At 37.9% G+C, this 20970-nt stretch overlaps 2 protein-coding genes across 3 annotated transcripts; both read right to left on the bottom strand.

Annotated features, from left to right (window-relative positions):
- Positions 1 to 336: 336 nt before the first annotated feature.
- LOC103710784 (2-oxoglutarate dehydrogenase, mitochondrial-like) lies at positions 337 to 8589 on the bottom strand. Of its 2 annotated transcripts, none has more exons than XM_008796675.4 (9): positions 8318 to 8589; positions 6449 to 8041; positions 5917 to 6143; positions 5499 to 5831; positions 2900 to 3146; positions 2386 to 2514; positions 2089 to 2304; positions 1819 to 1942; positions 337 to 821 (listed from the first exon to the last, which is right to left on the bottom strand). In XM_008796675.4, exons 2-9 carry the CDS (start codon positions 8012 to 8014, stop codon positions 583 to 585), a joined length of 3081 nt encoding a protein of 1026 aa, XP_008794897.1. In that variant the 5' UTR covers positions 8015 to 8041; positions 8318 to 8589; the 3' UTR covers positions 337 to 582. The 2 variants fall into 2 exon arrangements, with proteins under 2 accessions (XP_008794897.1, XP_008794906.1); XM_008796684.4 differs by having other exon boundaries at positions 6449 to 8036.
- A 3894-nt stretch (positions 8590 to 12483) lies between these two features.
- LOC103710797 (ras-related protein RABE1c-like) lies at positions 12484 to 18987 on the bottom strand. Its single transcript, XM_008796696.4, has 8 exons — positions 18349 to 18987; positions 13981 to 14053; positions 13721 to 13821; positions 13545 to 13610; positions 13352 to 13449; positions 13116 to 13178; positions 12928 to 13020; positions 12484 to 12849 (listed from the first exon to the last, which is right to left on the bottom strand). Exons 1-8 carry the CDS (start codon positions 18419 to 18421, stop codon positions 12766 to 12768), a joined length of 651 nt encoding a protein of 216 aa, XP_008794918.1. The 5' UTR covers positions 18422 to 18987; the 3' UTR covers positions 12484 to 12765.
- Between the last annotated feature and the right edge of the window lie 1983 nt (positions 18988 to 20970).

The following is a 20970-nucleotide window of genomic DNA, read 5'->3' as shown; positions in this document are numbered from 1 at the left end:
TCCAATTCCAATTGCAAGATCACTTTATATGGGTCCTTCAACCTAAAGAATACTTGTTTGTGCACAACTTCTGGTTTACAATCCCCTGCAAATTAAGCTAGGAACACACCTCCTGGCCGAGGGTATTGGCTGTGCTTCACACAAAAGATCAGCCACCCCATCACATTCCAAAGTAATGCATCTCCTGGCGACGCATTACCGTCAAAAACAAACTGCATCAGGGAATATGACTTCATCACCGAATAAAAGAGTCCATGTACCATAATAGACACAATAAAGATAACATGCACAGGATTATCTCTTAAATCAGCATTCGAGATTCTGTTCCTCCTGATCAAACAGAAAAAGTAAATTGTTAGATATTTTTCACGCAAGTGTGGCAGCAGTCAAATCAGCAACACTTCTGAGCACAGGTATGAAAATCAAATGAAAACAGGAACACCGCAAGCTTGAGTACAATGTTTATGGTGGCCAAAATTTCAAGAGAAGAAATATCTCGGTGCCTGAAAAATCATAAAAGCCAGGCAACCACCAAATAAATACTTATTTGTTCAAAAACATATAATATTGTCATAAGAGGCTTCAGTAAGGATAACTGATCGGCCCTTGTTGCATTGCCTTCTGTACCAGCTCAGCCTGCTCTTGCATATGTACAGACATGAAACCAGTGGCTGTAGCAGCAGAAGGTGCTCTTCCAACATATTTGATGTCATCAAAAGTTCCTCTCCCAAGTGCCCTCATGGCAGTATATAAGCGAGGAGCAATATAATTATATGCCCCCATGTTCATCGGCTCTTCCTGGCACCAGACAATCTCAGCATCTGGAATTAAAAAAGAAGAAAACGATAGAAATAAGCTCAGCTACAAAAATCTCGAGAATATTACTTCAAGATAGTTGAGTTTAGTATGTTTAAAAAATATAACCAAAAAATGATTATATAAAGCAAACCTGTCTTGAGAACAAACTAAAAGGTGACCAGCTACTAATCATGGATGATTATATACTAAAAGATATTCAGATAACAAATTGTGATCACCCAACATGGTTAGATGACTCAATAGCTGAGCCAAGTCAGCTGGCCAACGAGCAGGCCTGTTGAAAGCCAGAGTCTAGATTTTAGGTCCATCAGATAATGTCATGTCCTCCAGTAGGCCACGTCCAAATAAAGTCCGAGCTCAGCCACTGGCAGCAGTTGAGTCTGGTTATGTCATGGTAATTGTTTATATGTTTGTAATCTCTTTTAGAAACAGATCTTCCAACAGTTCTCTAGACCACAATTTTCATCTTTTTACAGTAATCCTACACCAAGCTGCACACAAAACTAGGCTCATTCGACCCTGAATATTTGGCAGGTTTTCAGAAACAACTTATTGGGAAAATAAAGGGCAATTACAAATTAATCTTTTGTTTAAATCAGCATGCTTGTGTGCCATTTTGGACAATTTACCATTGTATATTTTTCTCCTGCCTTCTAAAAGACGAAGATGACAGGTTCTATGAGTAGGGTTTCACCCATGGTTCACCGTACTGGTGCATACTGCCCCTATACCAGGCAATATTGTACCGGTACTATATCGAGACTCAATATAGGAGTGTACCGAGCCTCAGTAACCATATACTGGGCATACCGACACTGTACCAAAGTGATATTGGTATAGTTCTGGTACCAAGACAGCAAGCCCTGGTTTCAACCATATTCAGTTATACAGGGATAAAAAAATCCTCATATAAGGTTAAAATTCCAGAATCACAATGTATGTGCATGTGCAAGTTGTTGTCAAATGACTAGCTATCCAGAACTGAAACTAATTTCATACTTGGATATCGCTTGAGCTCTCTTTGCATGAGGTCATAGGGGAATGGACAAAGCTGTTCAATTCTACAGATGGCCACATCCTTGCAGTCCTTTTTCTTCCGTCCCTCATCAAGTTCATAGTACACCTGCAAAATAACAGATGCAAGATACAAAGTTTCCATCAAGAAATCAAATGATAGAAAAGGCCAATATCAAATTTATCAGCCCACTCTTGAGGTTGACAAGTTGTTGGGTTGTTAAATGAAGATACAAGAGGAAAAATATTGATTACCTTTCCGGAGCACAATATTAGACGATTAATACCCTCCTCAACCTCTTTATGATCATTTTGGTCTTTTATAAGCCGCTTGAAGCGTGTTCCTTGCTTACCAAAACCTGGGTGGCCTTCAAGATCATCAAATTCAGATAGATGTGATTTGCAGTCCTTGTGCCGAAGCAGATTCTTGGGAGCCATTACAATTAGGGGCTTGCGGAATTCCCTATGTATCTAGACATCAAACCATAAATTGAATATATAGAGGAAAATCTACAAATATGATGCTATTAAAGCATATTCACAAACACTAACCTGTCGGCGCAGAACATGGAAGTAATTCGCAGGTGTTGTAACATTTACAACCTGCCAATTGCACTCCTGGATCTGTTTCCGAAGTGTTGGTTCCATCTCCGGTATGATGTAAGGGTTATCATCACTCATCTGTACATCATTTTATGCATATTAGTCATTAGATGACTAGCAATACTACCATATATTTAAACAGACAATAACAAAAGTGCAAAATTGGATATTTAATTTTTAAAATACCTCTTTTGTTAATGCCAGAAAAATATTTTAAGTGCATAATAGTTGCTACATTATGATACCTAGACCACAAAATATCAACTTGTGCAAAAACGATATTTAAAAGTAAAAAAAAAACTATCACATAAATTCTTTCTGTTTTGTAACAAAAAAAAATCACAATTTGGAGCATATCTACAACTACTTAGCAGTGAAACAGAGGAAAGTGAGATGCTGAAGCTATGATTTACAGGAGATAATTTAGGTTTTATACATACAGGCAATCGGCTATCAAAACTACCTGAAGGAAACGCTCTAGCCGTCCACTTGAATGTTCTGGGCCTTGACCATCATAACCGTGGGGAAGCAAAACAACAAGCCCAGTTTGGCGAAGCCACTTAGATTCCCCGCTGCTCAAAAATTGATCAAACATTACTTGGGCACCATTTGCAAAATCGCCAAACTGAGCTTCCCAAAGCAATAGTGAATTAGGATTTTCCATGGAGTAGCCCAATTCAAATCCAAGGACAGCAAATTCTGAAAGGGAACTGCAAAAAGTAGTGGATGTAGAGTGTCAGCATAAAGTCATGCTTATCACAGCTGTAAAATGGTGAAATCTGATGCATAATGACATTAGATTCTTATCAGCATGCAACGTAGGTTCTCAGAACAGAAAGTGGTACAATCTAAGGTAACAAGCTGAAGTGATGCCCAATCAGTATTTGCAACAGAAAGTCATTCATGATAAAAATTGAAATTCCATACATTCTGAGAGATGATTTTCAAGGAGCACCAAAAGACAAAATTAGGGAAATAATAATGGATAGTATACCCTTGGAATCAACTGACTGTAGAGTTCTCAATTCTCATATTTCACAAATTAGATAAACATTTGCTTCTCAAATTAGTTACTGAGATGCAATAAAGCTCCTTGAGGACCAGTACAAGGCCAAAGAGATCATTGCGGTAGGCATTTATACCTACACAATCATGACTGATCTTTCAAGAAGAAAGGTATGAAATGAAGACACAATGATTCTTTTGATTGTTGCAGTTTAGAATCTTGATCTTATTATTTGATTCTTTACTCAGACCAAATCCTTCTGAATTTGTGCATAATAGATGAATACTGAAATTCATAAGAATTCTTGTACATAGACTTCCAAAAAGATATTACATCTCCCTATTATTGATGTAAATTCAGGGATCTCTATGATGGATAGTCAAGAATAAGAAGTGAATATCAGTTTCATATAAGGAAACAAGTTGCACTCTTTCTCCTTCATCACAGACATTACATATAGCTCAACAGACTCTTTCTCCTAGGAATGATTCTCTGTATATTCAAGATTTCCATCAATCAACAATTTTAAGATTCCATGTTTGCACCTATTACCAGGTAGACCACTCTTTGTACATACATACCACAGAACTAAGTAGAGCTACAGCTATAAAACATCAGTTAACGCAAGCTGATCCAACAACGTGGATATAAGACAAGACAATGGGCTCGAAACATTAGCAAAGGTGAGAAAGAAATATTGTTAGAAGGTGAAAAAGGAAGACATGAAAAGCATAAAGGGTTCTGGAATCTACCAATGCAGTTGTAAAACTGCCACTAACTTGAAGGCTTAAGCTGCACCCAAACTCATCAAGTAGAACAGGAAATCAAAGTTGATCTACTTGTGTGGTCCAAAATTTCATACATCTGAAAGAACTGTTCAATGAAAAAAGATGCTGATAATTGAGATGAAATCAAGTGTTTTTGGTCAGCAGAATCCTCTCATTCATTTCTAATGGAAAATTAGCTAGGATTTGATATGCATGCTTGCCAAGGGGGAAAAAGGCCTAAAACCACTCCAACAGCAACTATTTATGTCATTGTAAATGAAAGCAAAGAATTCTTGGCAGGATGCACCTATATATAGTCATTTTGCTCAATAGAAAGAGACTCTTCATCAAAAGAGAGAGATAAGCTCAGGAAGCTTGAGCAATCTCTTTAAGTAGAAATACTAATAGAAAGAAAAGCGAATGGAAGTCTTCACAATATCAGTCATCTAGGTTTTCATGATGCTTTCTGTATTTGTAAACAAAATGACTAATTATTTGTTTTTATTATTATTCCTGATGTAAGTAGTTGATGAATTACAAGTAATCATCATATGTTGAGTTTAATTTTGTTCTTTAACCTCAGATACATCGCAGGTGCCAAGTTGTGCAGCTAGTAAAACAAGACCTGAGGCCCATCCTAATTTTCAATTATCAATTTCTGATCCACCTTTACCTACTTTGTTGAATCATAAATAATATTGTCCAACCTCTGAGCTAGCCCATTTTGTTCCTATAATAAACCCACATGGATTTTGATCCCATAATTTGTTATTTCATCATATCCCATCTCTTTCACTCTGAGTACGTGCCCTTTTCTCATTGACCATTAAAGTTGGCATGATTACTGAAGAAAAGATAAATGCATCAAAAATATCAGATAAGTCCACACTAGAATTTCATAACAATTTGCATGTGCTCATCTAGGGTCAACCGGCATGACATTTCCACACAGATTTGAGAGATTCCGCCATAAAATTGAAACTTCATTCTGATTAACATGTCAGAAGTGTCAAAATCATGTGAATGTGGTAATCCAACAATTCAGCATTTGATATAAGCAACTATAGGTATCAGAGTGCTGAAGGCCCCATGCACAACCCACACCAGACGTTGAAAAAAAGGGCAATATGTTTTCCTCTCCAAAATTAATTGATGTTTTTAGAAAGAGAAAAAACATGCAAAACATGCACCACATACCTCAATGAGCACGTCAATGCAGTTTTTAAGTACATAATGGTTAATAGATATCAGCAAAAAGTAAAACAGATACAAGAATGTAGAGCACACACCTGTTGCTGACAGTAAACAACTCCTCATTTTGATCCATGAGGATATGGTCCAGAGGGCAGTATTTCTCTCCTGTGTTCTGGTCGTGAAGGACTGAGTGGCGATGACTGAAAGTACCTCTTTCAACATCTTGGCCACTCAACCTTACATGGTTTCCTTCCGCTATAAGAGTGGCAAAAGCAAGTGCCTCCCCAACTGCCCAGTCTATGCCTTCCCCAGTTTCAATCATCTGAGCACGTTGCTCAAAAATTTTCTTGACTGCTCGGTGAGGCTTAAAATTTTCAGGAAGAGTTGTTATGGCTCTGCCTACACGTTTCAGAATCTCAGGTTTGACTCTGCAAAATGAAACAATGATTTAAGTAAAGCTGCACCAGAATAAGAGATGTAGGGGATGAAAGGACAAGAGAGAGAAGACTATACCCAGTGTTGCGAATACGTGAAATCTGTTCAGGTGACTTAAACCCTGTCCAGTATGCTGACAGCCAGTCCCTCCTTCTTGGAACATAGTCTTTGCTATTAATGAACTCTTCGTTCAGGATGGAATTGACTTTGTTTTGAATCCTTTCAATATCTTCTTTGGAGACCTGTTCTGATTCTAAAAGTTTGTTTTGGTAAATTTCAAGTGCACTTGGATGATTTCGAATTACCTATTCAAGCATAAGACAAGTTAGTATAGTGAAAACTTCTTTGGAGTACTGATGACAACCATGACAACAACTATTCTCCAAAGAAGGGAATTTAAGTTCCCATTACTTTACTTTTATATATATATAAAATGATTTAAACAATCAAATGAAAAACAAAAGAAGAAACTGGAAAAAAATAATAGAAAGAAGAATATATTGAAGAGGTAGGCATAAACACATAAGACATAAAATGGCAGTGGATAAACAAAGCCAAACAAAAACAATAGATTGAAGTTTCAAAAACAAAATAGACAGAGAATTATTACCTGATACATTGTAGGCTGTGTGAAAGAGGGCTCATCAATCTCATTGTGCCCAAAACGTCGATAGCAGACTATGTCAACCACCACATCAGAGTGGAACGTCTGGCGCCACTCTGCTGCGAGCTCACAAACATGGACCACTGCTTCCATGTCATCTCCATTTACATGAAAGATTGGAGCATCCAAAGCTTTTGCAACATCTGTACAGTACTGCGAAGACCTCCCAGACCTCGGATCAGTTGTGAATGCAACCTGATTGTTAACAACGATGTGAATAGTTCCACCTGTTGTATAGTTGGGCAGGGCACTCAGATGTAGAGTCTCATAAACCACACCCTGCCCTGCAAAGCTTCCATCACCATGAATCAGCACTCCCAGATTCTTTGTCCTTTCAGTATCATTGGAATAGTATTGCTTTGCTCGTGTCTTTCCAATTACAACAGGGTCCACAGCTTCCAAATGGCTAGGATTCGCAACTAAAGATAGATGAATTCTCTTCCCTCCTCTAGTAGGCCTATCATAAGAAGTACCCAAATGGTATTTTACATCACCAGTTCCAGTGTACAACCCATTCTCCCCATCCACAGGCTTTGTACCACCACTGAATTCACTAAATATCTGCCGCAGTGGCTTCCGGACCACATTGCCCAAAACATTCAGCCTTCCTCTATGTGACATTCCAATAACAATGGTTTCCACCCCCATGTCAGCTGCTCTATCAAACATCTCCTTCATACCTGGAATCAGTGTCTCTCCACCTTCAAGACCAAATCTCTTCGCAGCAGTCCACTTGGTAGCCAAGAAATTCTCGAACTGCGTGCTCCAAATGAGCCTATCGAGGATGACCTCGCGGCGCTCCCGATTGTATTCTCTGGGTTTCACTGTCTCGATCTTGTCCCTTAACCAGTTGCACTTCTCCCTATCAGCAATGTGCATGTATTCGTACCCGATGGGCCCACAATAAGCCTGCTCAAGTCTGTTCAAGATCCCCCGAAGGGTCTGAACAGGGCGGTTCTCTGACAAGAAACCAGCCATCCTCCATACCCCCAGGAAGAACTCCCTATCTAAATCTGCCTCGGTGAATCCATGAAAACCAAGATCCAGATCGTCCGGAGTCTGACGCTCCTCTAAGCCTAAAGGATCCAACTTGGCTTTCATGTGGCCATTGACCTGGTAGGCCCTAACGAGGAGCAGCAATCTCATACTCTCCTGGATGGTCTGGCCGGAGATGCCCGGAGAGGTGGCAGCTTGGCCGACGAAGTTCCTAAAGAAGTTGTCCCAGGACTCATCGACGCTGTTGGGATCAGCTTCCCAGGCTCTCTGCAGCTCCTCCAAATAGACGCTGCTCGTGCCATCGAGGAAGCTGTCGGTGAGCCTGGATAGGGGCACGGCGCGGGGGATCGGGGCGGCCGATTCGGCCTTGGATCTGAGGACCGTGGAGTGGAAGCCCCGGGTGGGCGGATGGAGGAGAGCACTGGTTCTGGTTCTTGCAATGTGATGCGGTGCCTGAGCTAGATTTTTCCTAATGGCTAATCTAGCTACGCCCGATGCTGCCCTAAACCATGCCATAGCGATCGATCTCAACACAAAACTGACCTAAATCAAAAAGATGAAGCCGTAATCTTAGGCATTTCTAAGTGAAAAAAAATGATCAGAAATCCTGAGAAAAAGACGACGATAGAGAAAATAATCGATCGCGAGTTTTAAATTTTCATCGCCATTACAGAGTAGTAGATTTTCAATAGATTCGCACAGCATGTTACGACTCTAACCGGAAAAGAATTACTTAAAATGTTGGAAGATTCAAAGAGAAAACACGAAGAAGGGACGGATTTACGCTAAAATAGACGATCTTTGAGGGCGTGATCATACCTGAGAGATGGAGAGTTGGAAGAAAACCCTAACCCTAGATCAGGTGCGGTGGTATTTCGCCAGCCTTCCGTGGAGGCAAAGTGCAAGGCGCAACCGCCTTTCTGCTCCGGTTCAAAGCCTCCAGCTGCGCCGTTCGGAACTTATAATGAACACCCCGAGTTCTTAGGATACACTCCCTCGCGTCCCTCTCGCTCTCGTTCTAGCAATCCAGACGGTGTACTAACGGGAAATAAGGCGTACGCATGAGTCGGGAGAGGACCGGGTTCGAGAGCATTTCTATCGACGTTAAGAACGTGGTCGTAGACTAATAATACCGTTCTCTTCGGACCATTTCTCTCCTGCCTTTTACAAGGAATCAATTTAAAGAATGGAACCAGATGCCATCATGCCAGCGCCCCACGTTTAATTAATGGCTAACGTGCGTTTGGTCATGGAACAAGAAGGAAAAAAAAAAAAAAGTGATCAACGGAACCCATTTTTGATTGGAGTTTACAAAAAAAAGGAGATAGAAAAATAGTTTTTTTTCACAAGAATAAGATTTCATATTTTATATTAAATATATATATATATAACATGAAAAAGTTTAATTTGGGATGAAAATTAGAATATTTTTTTTAAAAAAAAATGTTTTTAAGCTTTAGTATGGGATAGATGCTTTATTTTATTAAGAGCATAGCAGATATTTTATATAACTTTTTAAAAAAATAAATCTTCAACTAAACATAAGTCACTCTGAAATGCGTCATTTTTTTATGATTAATCAAACATACAAAACTATTTTTTCGAGTATCATATATCTAAGTATGAGCTTCCAAAAGTATAATTTTTTTTTTTTGCATACTAAACAAGCCTTATAATCCTGTTTGGAAAATTCAGTAGGATAGAGCTGAATTTTGTATAAAAATTGAGCCTATGAGCCTATCCAGCCCTTCTTTTTCTGAAGGATCCTTCTAGTTTTGGTTTAAAATTCTATCCATATATCTATTGGATTGCAAGGTGAAAAAAAATCTTTGGAACCAGATTGATATGGGCTTTACTTAAATAAATTATGCAATCTATGATTCAACAGAAAACCAGCCCAATTTTACTAGATTTTCCAATCCTAGTCGGTGGCCTCCAGAAGCTTCCAAAGTTATCTAGAGCTCCTGAGATATTTCAACCATTTTTCAAATATTTTCTAAATATTCTTTAATATGGAATTTTGGACTTCTTCGGTGGGTTTGTGACAAATAGCTTAAAATACATTGCTTAAAATATGGAGCATATTTTCCGAAAAACCAACGGAGCTGCAAATTGGGTGGCTGCTTATGTGGCCAGTCATTCCGATAATACTTTGTGGGCTGGAGATAGAGAGTTGCTTTGGACACTTCGAGGTATTTTGTTTTCAGATTTTATTGGTGCATCTGTGCTCGTCAGATATGATCTACCTGCTTGGCTGCTTTTGAGAAAAAAAAAAAGAAAGAAAAGAAAAAAAAAAGAGGGGGCTTCCTTGGATGGCCAGCATGGAAGATTCGTGGCAAACCTGCATTAAATTTACGAAGACAGCAACAAAGCTCCAACAATCTCCAAAGACGGCACCATGGAGTCCATAACGCATATACCAGTAGGTTGCAGTCCATAACAAAGGAAGCAAAGGAATCTTTTTCATCCTGATCTGCACCTCCAAAGCCATATTTCATTTATAAATCCTCTTGCAACGGATGCATAGATACGAAGAGTTTACTTCTAGACCCGTCCAATCATAGAATAAGAATTTCCATACTTGGTAGACAAGCCCTGTAAAGCTACCGGCGTCCATTCATGATCCAATCCATCAGCTCGACCCCTAAACGCTATAGACCTCTGACCCATTTAATCCTTTTTAATATATTTAATAATTTAGTTAAATTTTAACCCGATTAATTTAATCTGTTTAAACCTACTGCTTGGTCTACTTTTGAAACCCGACGTGCTAAACGAGTTAATCTATTTAAATACATTTAATCTGTTAAAAAATTATTTAATTCATTTAATCTAATTTGACCTATTTAATAAATAAATTTTATAGATTAAATCAAATTATTTATTTAATAAATAAGTCGGATTCAGACTTGAATTTTTGACCTGATCGGATTCAAGTTGATGAATTTTTAATTGAATTTACATTTGATTTGACTTGTATCTAACCCGACGTAACCCAGCTACCACCTCTATATAGAACCAAGATAAAGCCGGATTATAAATCCCCAACCATGTTTAGCCCACAGTTTAGGCCATTGGGTCTAGTCAAGCCATGACATATTCCTCTTAAAATGCACTAAATGAGGTCCATGTTCCTTTGCATACCCTGAATCTCATCCACTGATAGTGCTCTTATATAAGTGATTTCCACTATGACCATTTGAGAGGCAGAGAGCAATCCAAAGTAGTGGAGACGGCAAATCAGTAAATTATATAACAGCGTTTTACTGACTGCCAGGCCAATCTATAGTATTCCTAAAAACAAATAAAAGTTGTTTTAGTCACACTTAAAGAATTATTTAAATATAAACTCTTAATTAGAAGAAATTTTAAGATAGTTAATGCACTTAGTCATTCAACCATTTAATCATATATTCATATTTAATAAAAAAATAGAATTAAAAATAAAAATATTCTATAGCTAATTTCAAATGAGCGATAATGTTGTCACTATATCTTCATTAATATATGATTTAAAACAGTTTATATTAATTAATATTTATTTTATTTAAGAATTTCTGAATTTCACTTCTTCTTACATCTAAAGAGCTAGATTTAGTGTAACCAGAAAAACAAAAAAGAGCTAGATTTAGAATTTTGAAATATTGCTATTAGGACCAAGTAGGTCTGCATAAGATAATATTTCTATCTTGATTATAATCTGCGTCTTTCTTTAGGATCCAAGTCTAGCATTATTATCTACTTCATGTACACGTTTGGTTAAGTGGCATCTATAAGGCTAAAATAATCTTTGTTTCAGTATAATAAACTAAACCTTTTTGATTTGTACAGCACGCTGTCTTTTCTACATGCAGGCAAAGAGCATAATTGAAATCTCATGAAATATTCTTTTTTTTTTTTACTTAGTTATTGATATCATAACTAACTCATTTATAGTATTTAGGATTAATATTTTCTTGCAATATTTTTAAGAAAAGGGAATGCAAAATTAGATCTAGTATGTAATCCATGTTTGCTGATCACGAGAGAGAGGGGGAATTCTAATCTCCAGAAGCAACACTGCCGATTTCCCTCTCAGCCTTCTATTTTGTTTGTTTTTCTAAGCTTCAATATCAGGAAGGAAATAGAAAGGGGAATGAAGAAGAATGAGAAAGAGAAATAAAGAAAAGAAAGGATTTCTTACTATCCAAGTTTAAATATGGGAAGACAGATTGAGTATCTAATAATTGTTATGAAAATTATAATTTTACATGTTCATATTCATTGAATTTGGAAATAGGCTAAACCTATCATGCCGGCTCAAGATAAACAATATAGTTAAATCCAATCACATAATCAAGTTGAATCTACACATTCTAAGACTAGTTAAGCTCAAAACAAACGAACCAGCTTACTCTTAACACATTTTACTTCGGAATAAATTACTCCATTATATAGGATGGCGTAGTTTATTCTAGATTAAGGGAAAAAGTAACCATACCCCTCACGCTAATCTACCCTAAAACATCTATTTTTTGATATTTGGTTAGATAAAGCTTTTTTAGAGCTTAATTGTCCATGTAATCATGAATCTTTTGTTTGCTTTTCTTTGATATAACATTTGATTGACATGTTGTTTAAGCTACCATAGTTACTTAGGAGTAAAAAAATTATTTAATTTAAAATTGAAGTAGTTGTACATATTCATGTTCAATAGGCAATATTTTTCTTAACTAAGGATCCATATGACTAATCTCTTAAGAAGCAGTTCTTTGATTTAAAATTGTTATAAATTATTATTTGATAAAACCATATAATTATGCCTTAATATAATTTTAAACAATGAAACAACGTATTAAATTTCACATATACTAATTTTTTATATAATAATATACACTGTCATATTAACTTTATTTTGCTTAACCAACATTGACTTATGTATGTATATATGTATTATGTTTACTTGTATGTACATATTTATGTATTTACAGATGTATGCATGTAAATATGACTAATGCACTATACAATTGTTTGCAGATATTTACCAAAGGATTCATCATGCATATAGCATATGCCTTGCACCAGTGTCTGTGATATCAATCTCCCAACCACCAAGAAGTCTAAGTATCACACTAAAACCAATGGTTGAAAAGAATTGATAAGACTGAAAGTATAAGCACCCGCCACCATTATTATCCCCACAATCATTATGTATATGACAACCAAATTAGTTCCCCATAAAGTCAATACTGTCCAACCTACCCCTCCTGCGCACAGGAAAAAGATTTTTAAGAACCGCAGCAAGCTGATCTTTCAGGAGCTTTAGCCTCATCAGCTGCCTGGTCTGGTTTGTTGATCTTAATTGTCCGCTCCTGTGAAGATATGATCATTATGTTACCAGCAAATCGAAGAAAGCAAATATTATTTTCATCTTGGAATAGGAATTGGACCTCAGGTTTGTTATCACTTTCTGCAAGCCTCTGCTTGATATCTCTAGCTATTGAAAAGAAGACCTGCTCCACATTTAGATTTGTCTTTGCACTCTGGAAACCAAGATAATCTGTTACGAAACAGAAGGACAAAAAAGAAAAAAAGATTTTCATTTAGAAAAAAAAGAACTCAGATTGGTAACACATACCGTTTCAAAAAATTTAATGCCATATTCATCAGCAAGTGCTTGTCCCCTGGAGGTTGGCACCGCCTGAAAAGAGTCCAATATTTCATAGTTCAAAGATTGAGCTTAGCTTCCGAAAAGCAAAAATAATGAATAGAGGACATCAAAACATCTACCATGACGGCCTAAGACTGAAAACGCCGACCACAAAAGAATAAATTCATAAATTTAGCTTGGATATGGTTCATAGCAGGACTTACTCTTTTGCTCTCATCCATGTCAGCCTTGTTGCCGACAAGAATTTTGACTACATTATCAGAAGCATGCTGTTCAATGTTCCGAATCCAGTTCCTTATGTCTGTGTATGTTGCAGAAGCCAGAATAACGGGAATAAGAAAAAATAAGAGATGAAAAATGCACCTATTAAAGCGAAGCACTGTGATACGTAATTACTGTTGAAAGATGATTCGTCGGTAACATCATAAACAAGCAAAATACCCATGGCTCCACGATAGTAAGCTGCAGAGAGACAGGAATCAAATGGATAAATCATAGAGCATCAAATCAAATCTGTAGAAAAGCAAGAAAAATGACCTAAGCAGGGGCAACATTAGAAGATATTAATCCACCTGTTGTGATTGTTCGAAACCGTTCCTGCCCGGCTGTATCCCAGATTTGTAGTTTAATACGTTTGCCATCCAGCTCAATGGTTCTTATCTTAAAATCAATGCTGCAGAAAAAACATACCTTAAGCTATTGGAATCCATAAAAAATAAGCAAATATATTTCACATCATAAAAAATGAACTTTATACTAGAAAATAGCAGCAAAAAACAAGCATATCAGTTACAAAATTTGCCACAGCATCACTAACTAAAATAAAACCCACCCAATTGTAGTGATAAAACTGGTGGTAAAAGACCCATCTGAGAAACGCAATAGAAGGCAACTCTTACCAACACCTGCACCAGTAGACACCATGTTAAAACGATCTAAATCAGCAGCTTAAAGCAACAAAATAGTGTCTACATCACTGGCTCTTTTATGCGCTAACATTAATCTTATATCAAGCAGAGAACAAGGCACAGTAATAAGACCAAGTTATCTTGTATTTAAAAAGGCCAGTTGATTGCGGCCTCCCTGATGCCAACCTTAAATTTGCTGGTGAAGAACTATCAAAACACAAAAGTCTGACCAAATTAAAGCATGGCTTTTTTTTCTTGCATTTTCCCCATGGCAACTAGGATAAGTCTAATGATTATGCAACAACAACACAAAGCAGAAAACATGTAAAGCCATAAGGAATAATTCATAACAAGCAGTAATCTAGCATGTGCTTCATGTGGTGAAGCAGCTGGCTCCGAGTGAGAGGATATGAACACAAACTGGCTCTTTGCATGGCAGGGAGAAAAAAAGTACTGTAATAAACCAACATTCACAGAAATATTTCGATTGCCTTTTCTTTTTCCTAAGGCATTTTGTCCCCAATGGCAACCAGCAAAAGTCTAGCGAGTGAGCAACAGCAACAGCAACAACAAGCAAGTCAAAAAGGGAATAATTCATGATAAGCAGTGATCTAGCATGTTCTAAACATGTTGGAGAAGCAGCTGGTGCCAAATGAAACTATACATGGCAGGGAGGGAAAAAAAACACATACGAAATAAACTAATGCTCATAGAAATATCTCCCTTGCCCAAAATAAAGGACAGACATGATTTAAAAAAATTACTGCATGAGGCCTTAAGTAGAATCACTAGGGAAACTATTACTTATTAAAGGTTTTATTAGGCATTGTCTGTAAGAAAACTTTATTTCTAATTTAAAGTTTAGTGGGTTGTGCAATTGTGAAACACTTTCTATTTGCTGAAGGCAGTGTTGAAACCTATCAGGTACTCATTAATAAAATCAAAAATGTATCAGGTATATGCAATAACACACTTAATGTGAAGGTGAAGACACAAAATTTGAGACAGCATTTGAGGAATGCTAACATTACATACTGGAATCCTAATAATGTAAAGCATATATTAGCATGACCATGGTCTGCCGTACCGGTCCGTACCGGCCGGTACGGGCCGGTACGTACCGGTCCGGCCTGGGACCGGTACCGGATCAGCGTAAAATCCGGTACCGGTAATTTATTGTTGAAGAACTGGTACGGACCCGGTACGGAACCGGTACGGGACCGGTACGCCACCGGTACGGACCGATTCGCTACCGGTACGGACCGGTACGGGACCGGTTTCGTACCGGTCCGGGCCGCCACCGGTACGCCGACCGGTACCGGTACGGCGGACCTTGAGCATGACATGCAATTTGGAAGGGGATTGAGTGGCCAACAATGGCTCTTACTACATCCAGTGTCTCGGCATTAGCACTCACAAATGTCCTGGGATGCATCAGCACCAACATAATACTGCTGAATGACAGCAGCAGCATCAGGAGTGGATTTGCCCTAAAATGAACCCATGGTCCCAAGTAGTCCCGCACATGATATATATATTAAAGAGGGTGAGCCTTAGTGCATTGCAACCTGGCGGTCACAAATTCGAAACATGACAACAGCCTCTCTACATGCAGAGGTCAGGCCGTGTACATTTTACCCTCCCTAGACCTTGTAATGACGGAAACCTTGTGCACTAGGATGCCCTTTTTTGAAAGTAGAACAGAAGAGCCAATGTTGGCAAAACATTTTGATTCTAAAATAACTAGAGATACCAAGCTATTGAAAACAGACATAGACTTCCAAAAATTAATTTATTAACTTTTGTTCAGATGGGGAGAATTCAAGAAAGGATCTGAGCATTTTAAAGTTAAAAAATCTAAATGTTGGGTTTTAAAAAATCTTCGGTGGCATGCCCAACAGAATGTAAATGTTGAATGTATGAGAATTTTCACATAACTAGTTTCCTGACTAAATTTCTTCTAAAATGTATGAGGGCAGCATTAGATGAGACTTCACCAAAGCCCAAATACTTTGAGAGTGAACATGCAGTTTAATAAGAAAGAACTCATGATCATAATGATTCTTATTCTATTACAGCAATCAACACATTCCATGAGGTCACAAAAAGAAATAAATATAATGACTAAAGATCCTTAGTGAAGTTAAGGAACCATCAGTCCTACACTTACATAAAAAGAACCCCACATTTACAATTCAAACATCTAAATTCTATATCAAATATTACACATGTGACATAGAGCAATCATGATAACAACATATATGTCAATGGTCACTTTGCTACCCCACTAAGCATTTTGTTTTTTTTTTTATCATGACTGGAAGGTCCAACAAAATTAGCAATATATGGTGAATAGACACATCCCTTGCAATTTCTAATCCTTCTTGAATTATTGGATTGTATAAAACATGGATCTCTTACGCGCTCCTCAAGGCTACCTTTTCTATAGTATCCCAACAAAAGACACCAAAACCAAGTCAAAAAATTAAACTCCTCATCACACATCCAATGCTTGCACCATGCCCAACTCCAACAATAGAACATATATTCCTCAGTCACCTCATAAAGTTTATCTCAAATATTATAATTCAAGATAACTAACAAAAAATTTTAAGTGCAACGAATGCTGAATGATCTCCCCTGGTAGAGCTTGCCTTTTCCTGTTCTTCTAATCAATACTTGCACAAAGTCCTCCAGCCTTGCCCAATTTAACAAGGAGCCTAGATTCCACATCTACGAGATCACCAAGAATGCTTCCAAAAAACTAGGTTCTAAATCTACTGGTGTTAAGCTATACACATCTAGCAATATTAGGCATAGGCATGGTTACATGGTGGAGCAAGAGCTATAAATGATCCAAATAATTTCCAGTGGGGCCTTTAAGGGGGTTGAGCATAGGTCGATGTTTGTAGAATGGTTGAAATGTAGGTTAGCAGTCTCGGAGAATACTTCTATGAAACTTGAGCACCAAAAATTATCCTACAAAAACAGGTTTAAGGGCCACACTAAAAAGCATCAACCATTGGCTAAAGTACATTCTTGCTATATAGCATCAACTTCCAGCTTATATTAAAATTTTGTCCTATCATGCTGTTCAGACTACTGAATAAAAAAAATATTTGCATACCACCTACTGTAACAGATAGATCATCAAGTAACAAGTCACATCACTGTAATCAACTCATCATGTATGCGTCATGCTGGAAAACCAAATCCATCTTAGGCACATGTTTAGACAAGAGATACCTCATCACTTCCATAAAAAGTCAAATATTGCTAAGTTTTGATAATATAAGATGGTAGAATTAAGTGCCGTTTACAAAATTGATTTGAAAGAAACCATCTAAAGAAATTCGTGCAATCAAAAAGACCATGCCATTTTTGAAGTTGGCTCCACAAGCATCAATTACATATACCAGAAGTTTCCATAAAAGATATAATGAATAGGGAAAGGAAAACATAAGCTTGCTAGAAAGTAGCACATGCAACAAATTTACATTGTAACTGGAGTACTATATCCATGAAAGGAGGGTAAATGCCATACATACTCAGCCAAGCTTCTTCAGAGGAAAGCCTAAAATCCAGAATTTTTATCGCTAACAATACAAAAACCAATGCTATAGTCAAACCACTCTAACCAAGCACACTTATATGAGGGGCTTTTTGCATACATACTCTCCTAAATATTGAAATTTATGTGAATACCCTCCAAAAAATGATATCTGCATATATACCCTCATAATATACTTATTTTGCATGTATGTCCTTTCTGTTTTTTATATGTACCTAAACCATTTAATGTCATTAAAAAATAAGCTGTTTAAAATTGAAATGATTGAAATACTCTTGATGGGTAAACATGCAAAAAGAAACACTTATAAGTGTAGATGCAAAAAGCAATTTTACGAAGGTATTCATGCGATTTTATATATTTAGGAAGGCAAACATACAAAAAAAAATCCTAATTTCATTTTTATCTATTTTAATTTATTTTAACAGTCAGATTAGTCTAAGATTCTGTGTCCAACATAAGATCCCACAAGTCTGACCTCTCAAATTGAACTGGATAAAAACTATTTACATCTTTAGATAAGAATCAGATCTCTACAGCCTAATTTTAAACTGTTCACCATTCTCATAAACCGAACAGTAAATCGAATGAAGATCCACTAAACCATTAAAAGGAAAACTATTAACCACAGACAATACCAAATCTTTTTCAAACGGGATCAATTCAAGAAAACGAATTAAAATATTTCGGTTGAAGAAGAATAAGAGCACGAAACCCTTACCGCTATCGCCGATCAGGAGGAGCTTGATGAGGTAATCGTAGTCTGCCCGAGCCCTAGCAGGTGGAGCAGCCATCGACGCCAAGGAAGAACAACGACAAATCCGATCAAGCCAGCCAAAAAATTCCTAACCTAAAATCGAATCACAGATCCGTCCCTCCGCCAGACGGAGCAAAATGAGACCATCAAAGGGAGAAAAAGAGAGGGGAGAGGATATCGAGGGGCGAAGAAGGGGGCAAAATGTGAATAAAAATAAACGAAGACAAGAATGACGGAGTGGAGAAGGTTAATAAGGGCGGATGGGGGAACGGAAAGGAAGAGAGAGGGAAAGAGAGAGACCGTTGAAGGTTTTGAAGAGGGGGTGAGACACGAGGCGGGCTTACTATTTTTGTTTTGATGTTAATTTGTTACGGTTGGGGTGCGTCGGGAGTCGGTAAGAAGACCCTCCTCCCCTCTCTCGCCGCTGTTGGCGGTGAGCGTACCGCCCGGCCGCGTTGGGCCTCCGCGGATGGACGCATGGGGTTACCGCCAGCGACCGGAACGTGGACCTCTTCTCGCTTTTCCATGAGGCTGGAAAGCAGATGGATTGGACTTGGGAGAAGAGCAATTCTACGGTGATGACTCTAAGCTAACAAAAATAATGATGCTGTAGTTGAAGTAGTCATGCAAGTATTAAGTACATGACAATTACAGGTTAAAAATAAAGAGAGCCTTTCAGTCCATAGCTGACGTTTAGAGAGGCAAATATTCCAGGCTTGTTGTACTAACTTATAATTTGGACGAGTTGACTATTTGATTCCATTAGCACAGATTTGGGAGCTGGGAGCACATGCATGAGCCTCCATATGGCTTTCACAAGAGCGACATTAATGGCTGACAAGCAAGCAAGGCCCACCACCATCCGGCGACCAAGGTGGGGAGATGTTATGACTTGTATTATCTTAATTTTCTTTGCATTTTGATTATGATAATTAACATATATGCCCTATAAAATATTATTTTTTGATAAAATAGATTAGTGTTGATGCCAAAATTTTGTCCGACGAAGATAGAGGCCTGGAGAGCGCCGATGAACCTGTATGTATATATATAAAAAAAGAACAACAGAGCTTTTCGAATTGGTTTCAGCTGGACCTTCCAATATCCAAGTTGGAAAGAGCTTTAGAATTACAATATGAAAGTAAAAAAAAAATAAGAGTGGTGTAAGATAATCCAATTTGTATATTTGATAGTTGATACCCTAGGCTCTTTTTTGTAGAATATCTACTGGAGAGCTCGGTAGGTGTAGCTAGGGTTGGATGGCTCAGCCTAAATAGGTCGGTTTAGACAGCTTGGCTATTGAAAGATCAACTCATTGCATATGCAAGAGGTTAACTCATCAATCTGGAAGAAAGAAGAGTAAAATAATGGTATGAGCTATGACTTTATGTTCCTTTAAGATCCCTTGACTCTATTTATATAGAGGAAGAAGCATGGTTCCATTATGTCTGGAGGTGGAAATCAAGGGATCATGATCCATAACCATTTTTTGTTGACTTAGGATAGATAGATTGAATTTAGACCAAGCATAAAAGATGCTCCCAACCGCATTCCCTCCCTGATTAATAATTCAGCACGAATATTGATTTAAAATTAAAAAAAGTTGAATGCAGTGGTACATGGGAAAACGACAATGTTTCAAGGACAATGTTTGAATGATGTTTTTTTTTTTTTGCTCGACTTTTGCAAAACGAAGCTCTCGACTCCATGCCTGTGTCTCGCATGCTTGACTTGATATATATTTCAAAGTTTATAATCCAAAGATTGCTGCCATTCATAGAATTTTCACATCAATTACATATAAAATCATGCATGAATAATAACAGTTTTCCCTTTTTTTCCTTTCTTCGCTAATTGATGTCATCTTTTTTCGGTTGCATGCAAAATAATAGTTATAAAATAGGATTAGACCGATCGATCCAACCATACAAGAAAACCGGCAAATGAGATTCCTAGCTCATCCATCAAATATCTAAATGTCTGGCTATAGATGGCTATGTCGGATCCGAAATCTGGTTTCTGTGGCTATGCCAACCAAGCATCATCTTCTGGAACAACTTGTAGATACTTTTCGTTGGTAAGAGCAAATAAAAAGCATACGGTGGCCAAGTAGAACGTGCCAAAGAACAGATTTGACCATAGAAATATCTTCCCCAGCTGTAGGCGACGGCTTTTAGGGATCTCTATCACGACATTGCCAAGTCTCCACTATCACGACGGACGTGCCCGTTTCCAAGCTGGCCTTTTCTATTCCAAGTCCCAGCCGCGGAGCACCTGTCAATGCCGTGACAGATGAGGCAAGGGAGGCAACCTAAACTAGTTCCAACGGAGCAGCATAACACCATTTAACGTGCTGGGCGTCAGGGATGACCTCTCCTTTCTCTGCGGAGAATAATACCGCTTTCCTTGTTAACGGAGGCGTCGCTTCCACGCCATCCCCACCGACGGGGAATCGTCAGCGAACCGATCGGGACCGTCCGATCCGGGTGACTGTTAGAAACGCGTCCAATTTTTACCGGCAGTGACAGCAGACAGCAGACAGCGGAGCAATAACATCAAGCCACGTGTCACGCACTGGAATCGGGA

The sequence above is a fragment of the Phoenix dactylifera genome, chromosome 3 (assembly GCF_009389715.1).
Source record: "Phoenix dactylifera cultivar Barhee BC4 chromosome 3, palm_55x_up_171113_PBpolish2nd_filt_p, whole genome shotgun sequence".
Classification (NCBI taxonomy): domain Eukaryota; kingdom Viridiplantae; phylum Streptophyta; class Magnoliopsida; order Arecales; family Arecaceae; genus Phoenix; species Phoenix dactylifera.
This window is presented reverse-complemented; position numbering and strand designations above follow the sequence as displayed.